A 12,688-nucleotide genomic window follows, 5' to 3' on the forward strand; every position below is an offset into this window, starting at 1 on the left:
CGACTAAATTTCGCACATGCTAATATTGCCTAAACGAATCCTGAAAGCTGATAATGCGATCCATATCGACGTATTGTGGGTCTAGCAGATAGTTGGACAAAGGGTCAAACCCGTCAAGACCATCACCTGAGGATGGGGTATGATGAGTCGAAGAAAACAAACCATTGAGCGCGATATCTCCTCCGTTTTCTGTTTCTTGTCTAAACGTGGGCCGTGATGGATCTATCTCAGTAGACTGTACAGAAGCAAGATGGTCGTTCTGAACCCTGTCGTTTTGGAAAGACCTTGCCGATGGGGTAAATCGCCTATCTGATATTAGATAAGCATACAATGATGAGATCAGCCCAGAGACTTACGTATCGATTTGAGGGTCCTGTTGATTAGACCCACGTCGCAGTCGGCCGGTATCAAGGTAATGAGATTGCCTTGCATTGAGCGGTATAATACTATGGCGTTGCTGTGCGCGACATTCTTGAAGCCATTGGCTTTCGCCTGGGCTGGCGGCTGGTGCTTTCATCCCTAGGGCGGAATTGACCTCAGTAATATAATCAGATGCAGCTATGTCAAATGAAAAAGATCCAACTTTCTCTTGGACGGTTCGAAGTTGAACAAGCAGGCCTTCGGCAAAGTTGCGTGTCCCAGAGCTCAATTTGAGACTTGGATTCATCGAGACCCAGCGGTCTGATATTTGTTGCAAACTAGATAGTAGAATATCATAGGCCTCTGGAAGTTCGGTACAATTTATATGGGCGTGTGCTAATGAGCTCGGTCTCGGTGTGAGTAATCCGCGCTCCTTTTACTGCAATACTAGATGGACATACCAAGAATGACCCGAGCACTGATAAATGTGCAAAACGAGAACTGCGGATTTACCAAACCGACAAAAGGCGTATATTGCAAGTACTTCTGGACAATGTTGGCCGTCTCAGATGCTGCAAGTTGGCAGGTTTCAACACTCCCAGTGCTTGCTAATCTCAGCTTCTCTATAATGTTCGCACAGGGGTAAGCGATGCTTTGATGCAGCAAGATCATAGACGTGTTATGAGTGATGTGTGCTAGAGTAAGATTGGGGTCCATATGCACGAAAGATGGTTCTTTCGAAATATTGGAGTCTTTCCACCGTCGCGGGAGAAACATTTTCCAGCTTAAATATAAAACATTAGCTTCATATTTGATTAGCAATAATTTCTTCCAGGATACATACTGTATCAATTGAAGGTCAAACTCCTTGAATCTTGTCAACCATGCATTAAATTCTCGCCTTCTTTCAAAATCGACTGACTGCTGTAGAAAAAATTTGACAACACGATTGAGAGACTCGGTAGCCTCAACGCAGTGCGCAAACGAGCCGATAGTTGAAGCATCCACCTTGCGCGTCTCTGGGGCTGGGGATCCGTGTACAGACTTGGGAATCTCTTTATCGGCAAGAGATTTAAAGTGGTTTGGTAAGAAGGAAACGGATTTTCCCAGTTTACCGGCAGAAGAGTCCCAAATGTTGAAGAACGGCGTGATGACTGGTTCCTCTTTGACCCAGTAAAGTCCGTCACATGGGAGTCTAACTTGGACGTCCTCAGCAGAGAGACTCAAGTTCCATCTGTTGCGTTGCCATTAAAATTAGTGTTGTCCTATATGGAAGTATATAGAGCTGTCTATTTACCCAGTGGTTGTTGAACAGAACCTGCATTTGATAAGCCAGAAACATTCTCAAGGCAGAGGTTCCGCACTCACCGATCCAAGAGAAAAACATTCCAAAAGACGCGCCTTCGCTCTTCGGCCTCTGTCCACACTTGAGCCGGTGATAGCGAATGGAATGAACTTAGGCAAGGGTCGCCTGGTTGATCTTCACCCGGCTCAGTATGAAGACCAAGATAGACGACTTCCCGGGCAAGTGTTCCTATCATTGGCCATGCCTTGTTTGCATCGCCATCGCTAATGTGAACAAATGCCACTATTGATAGTGCTTGGACATTCTCTACGGACATGCCTTCCATCGCTGACAGGACTACAAGCTCTCGGGATCTCTTCAAGGCATCAGGGTGCACCTCAAGCCAGTCTCGCGCCAGTCGCTCATTTGCAACGTATCTCAGCGCGCAAACCATCATGGCATGAATCAAAACAACAAGCTTTGGCCTTTCGGTTGTATCACGAAGGCGAGAGCGAAAAAATAATTCGTGAATCATGGGAATAAACGGATGTACTACGGAGAAGTAAGCGTCAAGAACAGCATGGACCAGATTATCTGGAGGAAGCTGTGCTATTAATGGACTGCTGCTCTCTCTGCTTTTGGAGTCAGGGCACCGTCTCTTGTTGGAAGGCTCATGGCTTGTAGGTGGCACAACGGAATCGCGTGAGTGTGGATTATCAACAGCCTCTACCTCGTGGCGAGAGAGCGGCCGTTGAGTTTGGGGAAGATCATTATTCACCCGCCACTCCTTCATCAAAGAGGATACCAAGCTTCTGATAGCGCTTGCATCATTTCCAGCATTCAGAGAGCCCAAAGCAGTGCTAACTGTCTGCTGCTCAGCTTTCACTGATTCCAATTCGGCTTGTAGTGAATCTATGATGACATGTATGTTGGCCCGGGACACACTATGCCATTATTGCTGATGCTTCGGTGGCCACATACCTACTCGTTGAGACAATGTCTGAATGATGCCGATTTTCACCCCAGGTTTGTTTCGTGTATAGTCATAATGACATGCAGCACCTAGTGCATGGTCAATCGCGGTCTACGCCACATATGAAAACCCCCGTAGACCTTTGCGAAAAGAAAAACTGGCGAAAAACCCCGAAAAAAGATTGCGTACGACAAAACTTACCTAGTCGGAGACACCGAGAACAAGACGGATTCTCCCTCGAGCACCGCAGCTTACGGGTTCGGCATGATACGCAAGCAGGTTTTTCTGGATCGCTCTGCAGAGAGGTCTCACCTCGGGCGTCGGTGGAATCCATGTTGGCGATGGGAATAAACGGGAGAAAGGAGGCCTGCTATCAATCTGAAAAGCCCGAAAGGCGTGAGCATGAGCATTCAAGCGGGGTAAAATATACCCCGGGGAAATTGTGGAGGGACGGGACGTTACTCTGCCACTCGGTGGGGGATGGCCCGAGGCCCGCACATTGATTAATCTCCACCGACGTTTGAGATATCAGCTGCCGGCAGGACCTGCTGATTGTGGGTATTTTCTGAGAATGACCTCACAGAGGAAAGTGACAGTCATTCCTCTGCCAAAACATCACGTCCACCAGTCATTGAATATGCCGCCTCTTCTCGAGTTTTCCGACAATCCATTTCGCGATCGCGAAGACATTGGCAAGGCAACAATTGCTCTCATCCGGGCGCTCAAGCCCTACTTTTCAAGAGGCAATGCACGTGTCCAACTTCCTGTCTGTTCAGGTTCACATTTCGATGAAACCGCCGCCCAGCTCGAAGGATTCGCGAGACCCATTTGGGCAGTCGCTGCAGCACTCGCCGAAACTTCATGTGTCCCAGATCCAGAGCTTCGATGCTATGCTCAGCGCTTGGTGGAAGGAATTGCAAATGGAGTCAACCCTGAACAGCCCGAGTACTGGGGCGGAATCAGCGACTGGGATCAACGGATGGTCGAGGCTGAGCCGATCTCATTTGCACTACTGATAGCACCAGGAACCTTCTATGAGACACTATCAGAGCAGAGTCGCTTACATTTGACTGAGTGGCTGTCTCGTCTTAATGGCAAGATAATGCCTGTGAATAATTGGCGCTGGTTTCGGATTTTCTCGAATCTTGCCTTGAATCGCATATGTGGCGTTTCTATCGAGAGCACCAGAGCACTTATCGAAGAAGACCTTGCCATACTGGATCAGTTCGAGATTGGAGATGGGTGGTGTGCCGACGGAATTTGGAAAAAGGACATGATGCAGGGTCATGGTGCCTACAGTCGCCAGGCAGACTATTACTCTGGCAGCTTTGCCATTCAATTCAGTCAGCTACTCTATTGTGTTATCGCCAGAGACTCCGACCCTGATCGGGCTTTGCATTATCGAAATCAGGCAAGGGAATTTGCTAGTCAGTTTTGGCGATTCTTCGATGAAGATGGGGCTGCCATTCCGTTTGGTCGATCATTGACTTATCGTTTTGCTATGGGCGCATTCTATGCGGCCTTTGCCCTTGCCAAATGCTACGACTCTTCAAACTGCTATACATCTGTGGGCTTTGTCAAAGGGATGCTTTTGCGACATCTCCGTTGGTGGGCAAAGCATTCAGATAATGTGTTCGCTGTGGATGGGACATTGACGATTGGATATCTCTACCCAAACATGTTCATGTGCGAAGACTACAACTCCCCCCAGTCGCCTTACTGGTCAATGAAAAGTTTCGTGGTTCTAGCGTTGGGGGCCGATGATGAATTCTGGACAGCAAGTGAGATTCCACACCCACTATCCCTTGCATATGCCAAGAATTCACCACTTGCCGGGATCAAGTTGCTGTCCGCACCATGTCAAATTTTGTGTGATCATCCTCTTGGTCAACATCATTTTATGCTCTCCAGTGGTCAATATTGCCAATGGCCGTTGAAGGCGACCCAAGCCAAGTACAGCAAGTTTGCATATTCTTCGGCCTTTGGATTCAGTGTCCCAACTGGAGCTCTCTTGAGTCAACTGGCCCTGGACAATACCCTCTCAATCAGTCGAGATAATGGAGAGACTTGGACCACACGATGGGAAACAATTGGCGATCCTCAAGTAAAAGCATTTGCTTACGAAAACTTTGAAATTGAATGCCTACAGAGCATTTGGAAGCCTTGGAAAGCCAGTAATATAGAGATTGAATCAACGCTCATCCCTCCATGCGATGCTTGGCCAGATTGGCATGTTAGATTACATCGCATTCGAAGGCTACATAATAACTTGACTTTACCGGAAAGCTTGAGTCTTGTCGAAGGGGGCTTTGCGATACAAGCTAAGCAGCCGCGAAAAATGGGAACTTTGGGTGAAGACTGGAGAGGAACATCTGAGGCTGAGTCAATTTTGAATGCCAGCGGAAGCTCACTCATTCTCAGCCATGCAGGTGTCAGTGGCGTGAGGAGCATTCTTTTGTCCGAGGGTTACACCGAGGGAAGTGTGTTGAAGTCTGATCCGAACACGAACCTGATCGAACCAAGAGCAGTAATACCGACTGTTCTTTACAAAGTCGATCTTCAACCGACACAGGAATTGACAATCGCCACGGCAGTATTTGCTATTGCCAATGGAAAGAGACACTTCTCTCGGGCGGAGCTGTTCCAGAGGTGGTGCCAGCAACCTCAATTCACAGAAAACATATCGAGCCAACTTTAGTCTTGATTTATATCCCCAAACACACGTAATGAAAACATGATTTCTTGAAGACACATTTCGACGTATATCTATAAGCTTGTTTTGAGAAATTTGAGCCTTATCTTCTACTCGTTTGAATCCTCTTTTCAAGTCTTCGGGATATCGGCTCTACAGTAGTTCTTTCTTCCTATTATAAATTTTATAAAAGGTTCTCTAGAGTTGGAATCGGACCTGAAAACAGACTGCTAGAAAAGATACCCTAAATAGTTGAAAGCATACCCAACGAGGTGAGAAAAATCGTAGAACAGTCGGAACATTCCTTTGCCCGGGCGACGGAGGATTCCCCGCCCGAATGTTAGCGTTACGGCTTCGGCTTTGTTGAGAAACACGGCGATCGTTATGCGGAGACTTCAGATTGACCAAGGGCCAGGCCAATGCACTAGGATAAATAGTCGATGTATATAACTTGCTCATAAATTGCAAACCCTACTAGGCACCTACGAAGATCCTGAGTATTATTTTCGACTTTTATCCTTGGGCTTCATAATGGGCTCGATACCAGTGCCAGACAACGACATGCAGCTGTCGAAGGTGCCCTTAGAAAAGACATCGAGCCATGATGAAGGCCTGCCAAGTCGTCAGGCCTTGCTCGAGGCTCTTCAAGCCCAGAAGCCATCGCCATGGTCACCCAACTTAAGGAAGCTGTACGGATTTTGTATAATTGCCTTCCTATGTTCGACAATGAATGGTATATGCTAGATGAGCCAGATTGAGATTGAACTTGTCAACTAATGTCTTCCAGGGTATGATGGATCTATCTTTGGATCTCTTCCGGCTCTTGCGTCGTTCAGAAATCAATTCGGCGTTGAGAAAAACGGGGCAAAAATCGGATACATTTCAGCAATGTATACCGTCGGCGGAATTTGCTCTTTGCCATTCAGTGGACCCGCCTCTGATATGCGCGGTAGGAAATGGGGCACCTTCATCGGCTGCGTGATTGTTGTCGCTAGCACTTTTGTCTCAGCCCTATCGCGCGGTGTCCCGCAATTTGTCGCAGGCCGTTTCTTCCTTGGTTTTGGGGTAAACATTATTCGATCAACAAGTTCTATTTGGTGCGCCGAGGTGTGTCCCCCAGCCTATCGTGGCATCATCATGGCGTTCTACAACTGCACGTACGCCGTCGGGTCGCTTATTGCGGCTGGTGTCACTAGAGGATCGGCTGGATACGCAGGGGTGAAGTCCTGGCAGATTCCGCTATGGTGCCAGATGATCTGCCCTGGAATTGTTCTTTTGGGTGTCTTATTTTTTCCCGAATCCCCTAGGTGGCTATTCTCGCATGGCCAAGAGGACAAGGCATTGGAGTTTCTTACACACTATCACGGTGAAGACGATCCTCATCATCCTCTGGTGCAACTACAGTTGCAGGAATATAAGGAGTTTATTTCGCTCTCTGGATCAGACAAGCGTTGGTGGGACTTTAGCGACTTTTACAAAACCAAGTCAGGAAGATGGCGGTTCATGAATGCCCTGGTCGTAGGCATCTGGGGCCAATGTTCAGGCAACGCAGTGGTCACTTACTATCTCCCCGCGATGCTAATCACTACGGGAATCACGGACTCGGAGCAGGTGCTCAACGTCAACCTGGGATATACCGTTGTATCGACCGTGGCTGCATACTTGGGGGCCAGCCAGCTTGATCGAATGGGTCGTCGACCGACAATAATTTGGACAGCCGTGGCATGCTCAGTCTGCTTCGCATTTATTACCATTGGTACCGGACTGTTTGCTCACAGTCATGCAAAATCAGCTGCTTCTGCTGGCATTGCCTTTATATTTGTTTTTGGTTTCTGTTACAATTTTGGAATGACTCCATTGCAGGCATTATATCCAGTCGAGGCTTTGTCATATGAAACACGTGGCAAAGGCGTTGGTCTCACTTTTTCCATCGCCCATGGTTTTACACTACTCAATCAGTTTTGTTTCCCTGTTGCTCTCCAGAAAATTGGATGGTATACCTACATTGTATTCATTGTTTGGGATTTATTTGAAGCGACCGTGAGTTACTTCATCTCGGTCGAGACAAAGAACCACACATTGGAAGAGCTGTCTGAGATTTTCGAGGGCCCGAACCCTGTAAAGGCTTCATTACGACGTCCACTTGCTGAAATGTGAAAGATACGATATTCTTTTACCATCATTTTGTACTTGCAGTATCTTGCTAGCGTTTGAATGAAATACAACTGATCCAGAAATAAGTTCCAGATAATTATCTTTGCTGAGTTTCTTGCGAGGCCTGCAATATATACTCGATTTTATCGAGCGTGCTGTAAAACAAACTGTATAATTCTTCATGGAGCTGTGTAGTAAAAGTCTAGTCTATTTTTGATTTGTGCAAGGCCTTTCGACTAGCTGCTTCACCGAAGTCACTCCTTCGATACCGAAAACTTCTTTGTTCAGTTAATTGTACATGACGGAAGCTTAGCGCGGGGGACTTTCAGCCGTTTAGTGTGAGGGCTTCGCCTCAGTTTATATATAGACTTAATCATATCCCTAGAATTAGGAAAGGTAATAATGTACACCCGGCCTTTTCATATACATTTACGGTACATGCAAAAAATGGCCTTTGCATATTTTCAAGGTGTCACCGCAGAGGAATTACTAAAGGTACAGTAGCTGGCTGGTGGGTGAAGATGCCATTATCCAGTTTTCAAGTGCGAACTTTTTCCCTCCTCCATCTCCAGGCTCGCAAGCTATGAAGTAGGGTTCATTAATTTGCAGAATGCCTGTAATAAAATAGATAGTTTTAGTATTCCCAACTCGATCCAAGCTCGTCGCCACCAGACCAACTGTGTAGCATCGGGAAGGAAGTGTATATTGCTGGAAGCAAAGGTCGAACCGTCATTAGGCTACCGGCAGCGATACCTAAATTGGCTTCTACGATCGACTATATTGAAATCTGTGTTGTTTCATCTTCGGACGAATTAGAAGAATGACGATGTGGACGATGAAGTCAACTCACATAAAAAGTCTGGTCTGCCTGCGTAATGCAAAAATGGGATGCGTAGAATGACAGCAATGCTAGCTCTTTCTATGGTCAGCATAAGCTCCATAATGGGAGAGCAAGCAGAGCATACAAAAATGCAAGCAAGTCCTTGAATTGCCGACACAACAAATTTCGTTTGACGAGCCTCCAAACCATAAAAAAAGGCAGAGAGCCATTGTGAAATCACATACCGCCGCTACCCCACTGTACATATAAACGATGCCATGAAGAACGTATAGCTTCCTTACGAAGGGTTTTGATGTTATGCTCATGTTTTCATAGTGAATCAGAATGTGCCTGTAAAAACCCAGGACTTTAATGTGATCACTAAACACGTACTGGTACTAAATACAAGGATGTCTATTAACCTGAGCAGTAACTCTAGCGGATTTATCGAGGGCTAGCTTTCCATAAACTACGACCAGATAGTCTCCATCCAGGGTCAACAGGCAATCAACGCCTCGGACGACACTTTCAGTACATGCTCAGACATAAGCACTGATTCTCAGGTCACCTATACCCCGAGCAGCAAAGCGTCTGGCCGATTTTTCTCTCCAACGGGACTTGCATTACCGAGAGACCGCGATTCTAAACTTGGGAAGAGGCTCTTAGGTGTAGGATGTAAGCGAGTGTCCGCGAAGATTCGAATCTGTGGAGTCCATTGATCAACATACAAAGAGCCAACATATGGATGATCTATGTCCTTGTCTACAACTTCTTTTGCACAGTACCACCATGAGGTCTTTCCGAGTCTCTACAGTGTGCTTGATCTATGTTTCCATATTTATCTACTTTTCAAGACGAGCGTTCTCAATAAGCCGAATAGAGGCGTCTCTCGGCAGGTAGCATGGGCAGCCTAGCAACTTTAGTATTCCACGCTTTTTGCAGAAGGCCGATATAAAATAAACCGATGTTGGCACGAACATACAAGCGACGACATAGTATGTGTGTGTGTGACTTTGGAATTCATTTACGCTGACCTCTCATCGAAATGACATACAGCCTACCACCACTATATATATCTCTGTATGTGTATGTATCGTATACCACTTCCTAAGCGAGTTTAGAGTCTCGTCGAGGTCTGCCATGGCCTCTGTGCCGTCGGTATATTCATGCTGCCCTTATGGCGCGCGGCTTTGAAACCGTTGCGATACTTCAGCGAAGTCCAAGACAGCATCCACTGTCTTGGTCCGTGAAGTGCTGTCAATCTTACCTCTTCTTTCTTCTCCTGGTCCCTTCAACAGAATCGAGATGCTGTTGAACGCGTCACCAACCTTACTTCGGAGTTCCTTCATTAATCCTCCTAACCTTAGGCCATCTAACAACACGCGGTGAGCAATTTCCCGTTCTCTCCAGATGCAGAGGTCGTTATGGCGGAATCGAAAAGCCTTAGTATACGTTGACGACCAGGAGTGTCCAGTTCGCAGCCGCGTAGTAAGTACGCTCAGTTTCTTAAAATAGAGCCGTAGAGCCGTCTGATGTACTTGGCCGGCAGTGTGTTGTCGATCTGATGCAGATGGGCGCCGGTGCTCGACCCGTTCCATTTTTTCTTCAATTGGGCGTGGACCCCTTGCCTGATGTGTGCTCTCTCGCGTGACAGTAAAGGCAGAACAGGTGAAGGCGGTAAGGACGAAGAAGCGATGGAGCACGCGCGTAGTTGCCACCTGGTGTTATCTCCGGTCCGGCTATAGAAGGACTCGGTCCTATTAAAATCGCATCATTCTTAGGATCAGTGAAATGGGTCAAGCTAAGATTCACATACCTGTAACGTGGATATTTAAGCTTTATCTTAGAAATGCACACAGGGGCTATACAGTAGATCAGCTGAGTCTACTGCTGTGCCGGAGACCTTTTCGCATAGACACTTAAACTAGCCAGCCTAAGTCTTATCTCTTTGATTGGCTAGCGTGAATAACAGTGCATCTGATGGAGATAATATCTCTTATAGGCACTGTCTGGCTCGTCCTTTCGCGTAAGTGCGCTGCTTGGTAGAAAGCGTCAGGGGACACCTCTCTTAATGAAGGCCTGTTAAAACCCGTGGCTTCTTGTCGCAGCGACTATTTGCAGCGACATTTTTGATGACTTTAGATGCTTAGCACAAAAACGAGCAAGAGCCGTATTGAAGAACAGGATGCTAAGTCGGCCAAGAAACATTGGCCGACTGTTGAATTCTTCACGGCTCTCTGAAATTGAGGCGCTGGGTGCTATTCAATCCACAATGCCAGGCTCATATTTAGTGTTGTGACCATCTCATCTGTGAGCGAGTCAAAGTTGACTCAACTTTTGAACTTGTGACCACCAAGATACATTTGTTTTACATTTTGTTGTTTTTTTGACACTTCTTTTTGATGGCTGTAAATTCTATAATCTTCTGTTTTATCGAGTTCCTTGGACTTTAAACGAAGTGGAACATTGGAAGAGGTGTCTGGTTGAAATATATATCTCAATGAGAGTTCATGTCTGGCCCTCAACATCGTGAGGCTTGATCAGTTTCCCAGGCCGACTCAATGTTCCACAAAGGACTTTTAGCAGAACCATGATGTATAAAGCCTTTTCATTCTGTCTGTAAAGTACCGAAAACAATGAAAGCTCACTCTGTAGATGCAAACAGGCATCTCTGAAAGTGGGACTTGGTCTTGCTATACTCGCCGTCCAAGGACGCAGGCCACTCATTGGGCAGTTCCTCTATTATGAACCTAAAAAGGGCAGCATTGACCTCTCTTGGCTTTTCAAATTGCACAAAATGCGCAGCATCAATGGTGAACTCCGTCAAATTGGAGCAAGCTTCTCTCATAGGTTCGATGAGCCGCGAGCCCTTTGTATCGCACACCAGATCCCATCTAGCATGAATAAACAATGCAGGCTGCTCCAATTTTCTCTCTCGACTTCCGTTATATTTAGCGTTCCGCTCGTGGTGCAAATAATAGGCAGAACCGGGCCAAAGACCAGTCTTCTGCATATCTTTGGCGAAGGATTCGTACACATCATCAGGAAGCATAGAAGGGCCGGTCATTTCCACGCTCGGTGGTTTCGGAAGGCCGTTGAACCAGCCATTCTTGCGGACCGTAGCCATCATAACCGGGGCATCGCGATCTGCTATCGCAGCTGGTCTTGTCGTGACTGCTTTGCAGAATCCAAGAACGTCACTGTCGAACCATTCGATGGCTCTGTCAAAATTTTCCTCGTAGTGCTTCATGTAATCCCACTGTGCGACCTCGTATTGATCCGCCGGATAAACTTCACGATTCACCAATGGAAGAAAGCCGTCCCAACCAAGCTCGATGGTGGAGTAAGGCACACAGATATTCACGATAGCTTTCACGGTTTCCGGATGCTGAATCGCGAGCGAGGAAACCACACTAGAACCCCAGTCATGTCCTACCCAGATAGCAGCCTTGCGGCCTGTGTCGGCTAGCAGGGCCATCATCCCCTCCACGATAGCTTCTTGACAGTAGTCATCAACGATACGCTGAGCGGTCGACTGCCCATAGCCGGGCATATCGGGAGCGATAGCTCGGAAGCCTACTGCGGCAAAAACGTCGAGCTGAGCTTTCCAAGTGATGCCAGTGGCAGGCCATCCATGAATAAAAAGAATCAGAGGACCCTCGACTGGACCAGCCGCCAAGTAATGAATCTTCTTCTCGCCAGCGTATGTGACTTCATGGTGTGTGAGGGTAACCATGATGGCAACTGTAAGCAGGATTGTTGATACCCAGCAACAAAGCTGGAAATTTCCGGTGCTATTTATCTCTCGGGTGAGACGTAAGACGACTGACTCATTTTAGCGGGAGAGCTTACTAGGAATTTAATTCCTACAGGGGTCCAACAAAGCTGTTAAATAGGTTTCGAGCACTAGCCGAACATGGCGTGTTTTTTCCTCGTCAGAAATTTCCGAAGAATTACTTGATTCCGCTGGCTGTTCTTGACTTTCGTATGTGGTAGGCACTGTTCTAATTTGACCCACTTGTGATTCATGATCTGCTCGTACCAAAGGATGACGGGTTTCAAAGTGGGGTATCAAGGTGTCGATGGTATTAATGTTACAATTGAATACACCCCGCCATATGTCCTGTTTATGTACGTAAGAAACAATACAGGCTCCACTGACAGGAGTACTCCGGAATAACTCTCAATATGGACTAGTCTGTCTTGGCGGTTAGGGTTTGAGATTGTATCGAAGAGTATAAGTGGTGACACCAGTTTCGGGAAGCGCTGTAATGCCTCATTTAACAGCGTATCGAGTCTGCTGAGAGGCTCAACCAAAGGTAGGAGAGGTAAGCCAGACATCGTGTCGCGGGCTAGGACGGTCAAAACCGTACTAGACTTCGCTGAGGCGTCACAAAGATTCAA

At 46.9% G+C, this 12,688-nt stretch overlaps 5 protein-coding genes across 5 annotated transcripts; 2 read left to right on the forward strand and 3 right to left on the reverse strand.

Annotated features, from left to right (window-relative positions):
- Positions 1 to 352: 352 nt before the first annotated feature.
- Positions 353 to 2,952, reverse strand: N7529_009231 (uncharacterized protein; the record flags this gene model as incomplete). Its single annotated transcript, XM_057244758.1, has 5 exons — positions 353 to 793; positions 832 to 1,594; positions 1,729 to 2,557; positions 2,627 to 2,707; positions 2,820 to 2,952. 5 exons carry the CDS (start codon positions 2,950 to 2,952, stop codon positions 353 to 355), a joined length of 2,247 nt encoding a protein of 748 aa, XP_057096296.1.
- Positions 2,953 to 3,255: 303 nt separating this feature from the next.
- N7529_009232 (glycoside hydrolase family 154 protein) lies at positions 3,256 to 5,316 on the forward strand (the record flags this gene model as incomplete). The annotated part of the gene is made up of 1 exon (XM_057244759.1): positions 3,256 to 5,316. The coding sequence occupies one exon, from the start codon at positions 3,256 to 3,258 to the stop codon at positions 5,314 to 5,316; it is 2,061 nt and encodes a 686-aa protein (XP_057096297.1).
- Positions 5,317 to 5,841: 525 nt separating this feature from the next.
- N7529_009233 (general substrate transporter) lies at positions 5,842 to 7,467 on the forward strand (the record flags this gene model as incomplete). Its single annotated transcript, XM_057244760.1, has 2 exons — positions 5,842 to 6,043; positions 6,098 to 7,467. The coding sequence occupies 2 exons, from the start codon at positions 5,842 to 5,844 to the stop codon at positions 7,465 to 7,467; spliced, it is 1,572 nt and encodes a 523-aa protein (XP_057096298.1).
- A 1,934-nt stretch (positions 7,468 to 9,401) lies between these two features.
- On the reverse strand, positions 9,402 to 9,882 carry N7529_009234 (uncharacterized protein; the record flags this gene model as incomplete). The annotated part of the gene is given in 2 exon segments (XM_057244761.1): positions 9,402 to 9,538; positions 9,552 to 9,882. 2 exon segments carry the CDS (start codon positions 9,880 to 9,882, stop codon positions 9,402 to 9,404), a joined length of 468 nt encoding a protein of 155 aa, XP_057096299.1.
- A 1,046-nt stretch (positions 9,883 to 10,928) lies between these two features.
- N7529_009235 (alpha/beta fold hydrolase) lies at positions 10,929 to 12,020 on the reverse strand (the record flags this gene model as incomplete). The annotated part of the gene is made up of 1 exon (XM_057244762.1): positions 10,929 to 12,020. The coding sequence occupies one exon, from the start codon at positions 12,018 to 12,020 to the stop codon at positions 10,929 to 10,931; it is 1,092 nt and encodes a 363-aa protein (XP_057096300.1).
- Between the last annotated feature and the right edge of the window lie 668 nt (positions 12,021 to 12,688).

This window comes from Penicillium soppii (genome assembly GCF_028829465.1).
Source record: "Penicillium soppii strain IBT 18220 chromosome Unknown utg000006l, whole genome shotgun sequence".
Classification (NCBI taxonomy): domain Eukaryota; kingdom Fungi; phylum Ascomycota; class Eurotiomycetes; order Eurotiales; family Aspergillaceae; genus Penicillium; species Penicillium soppii.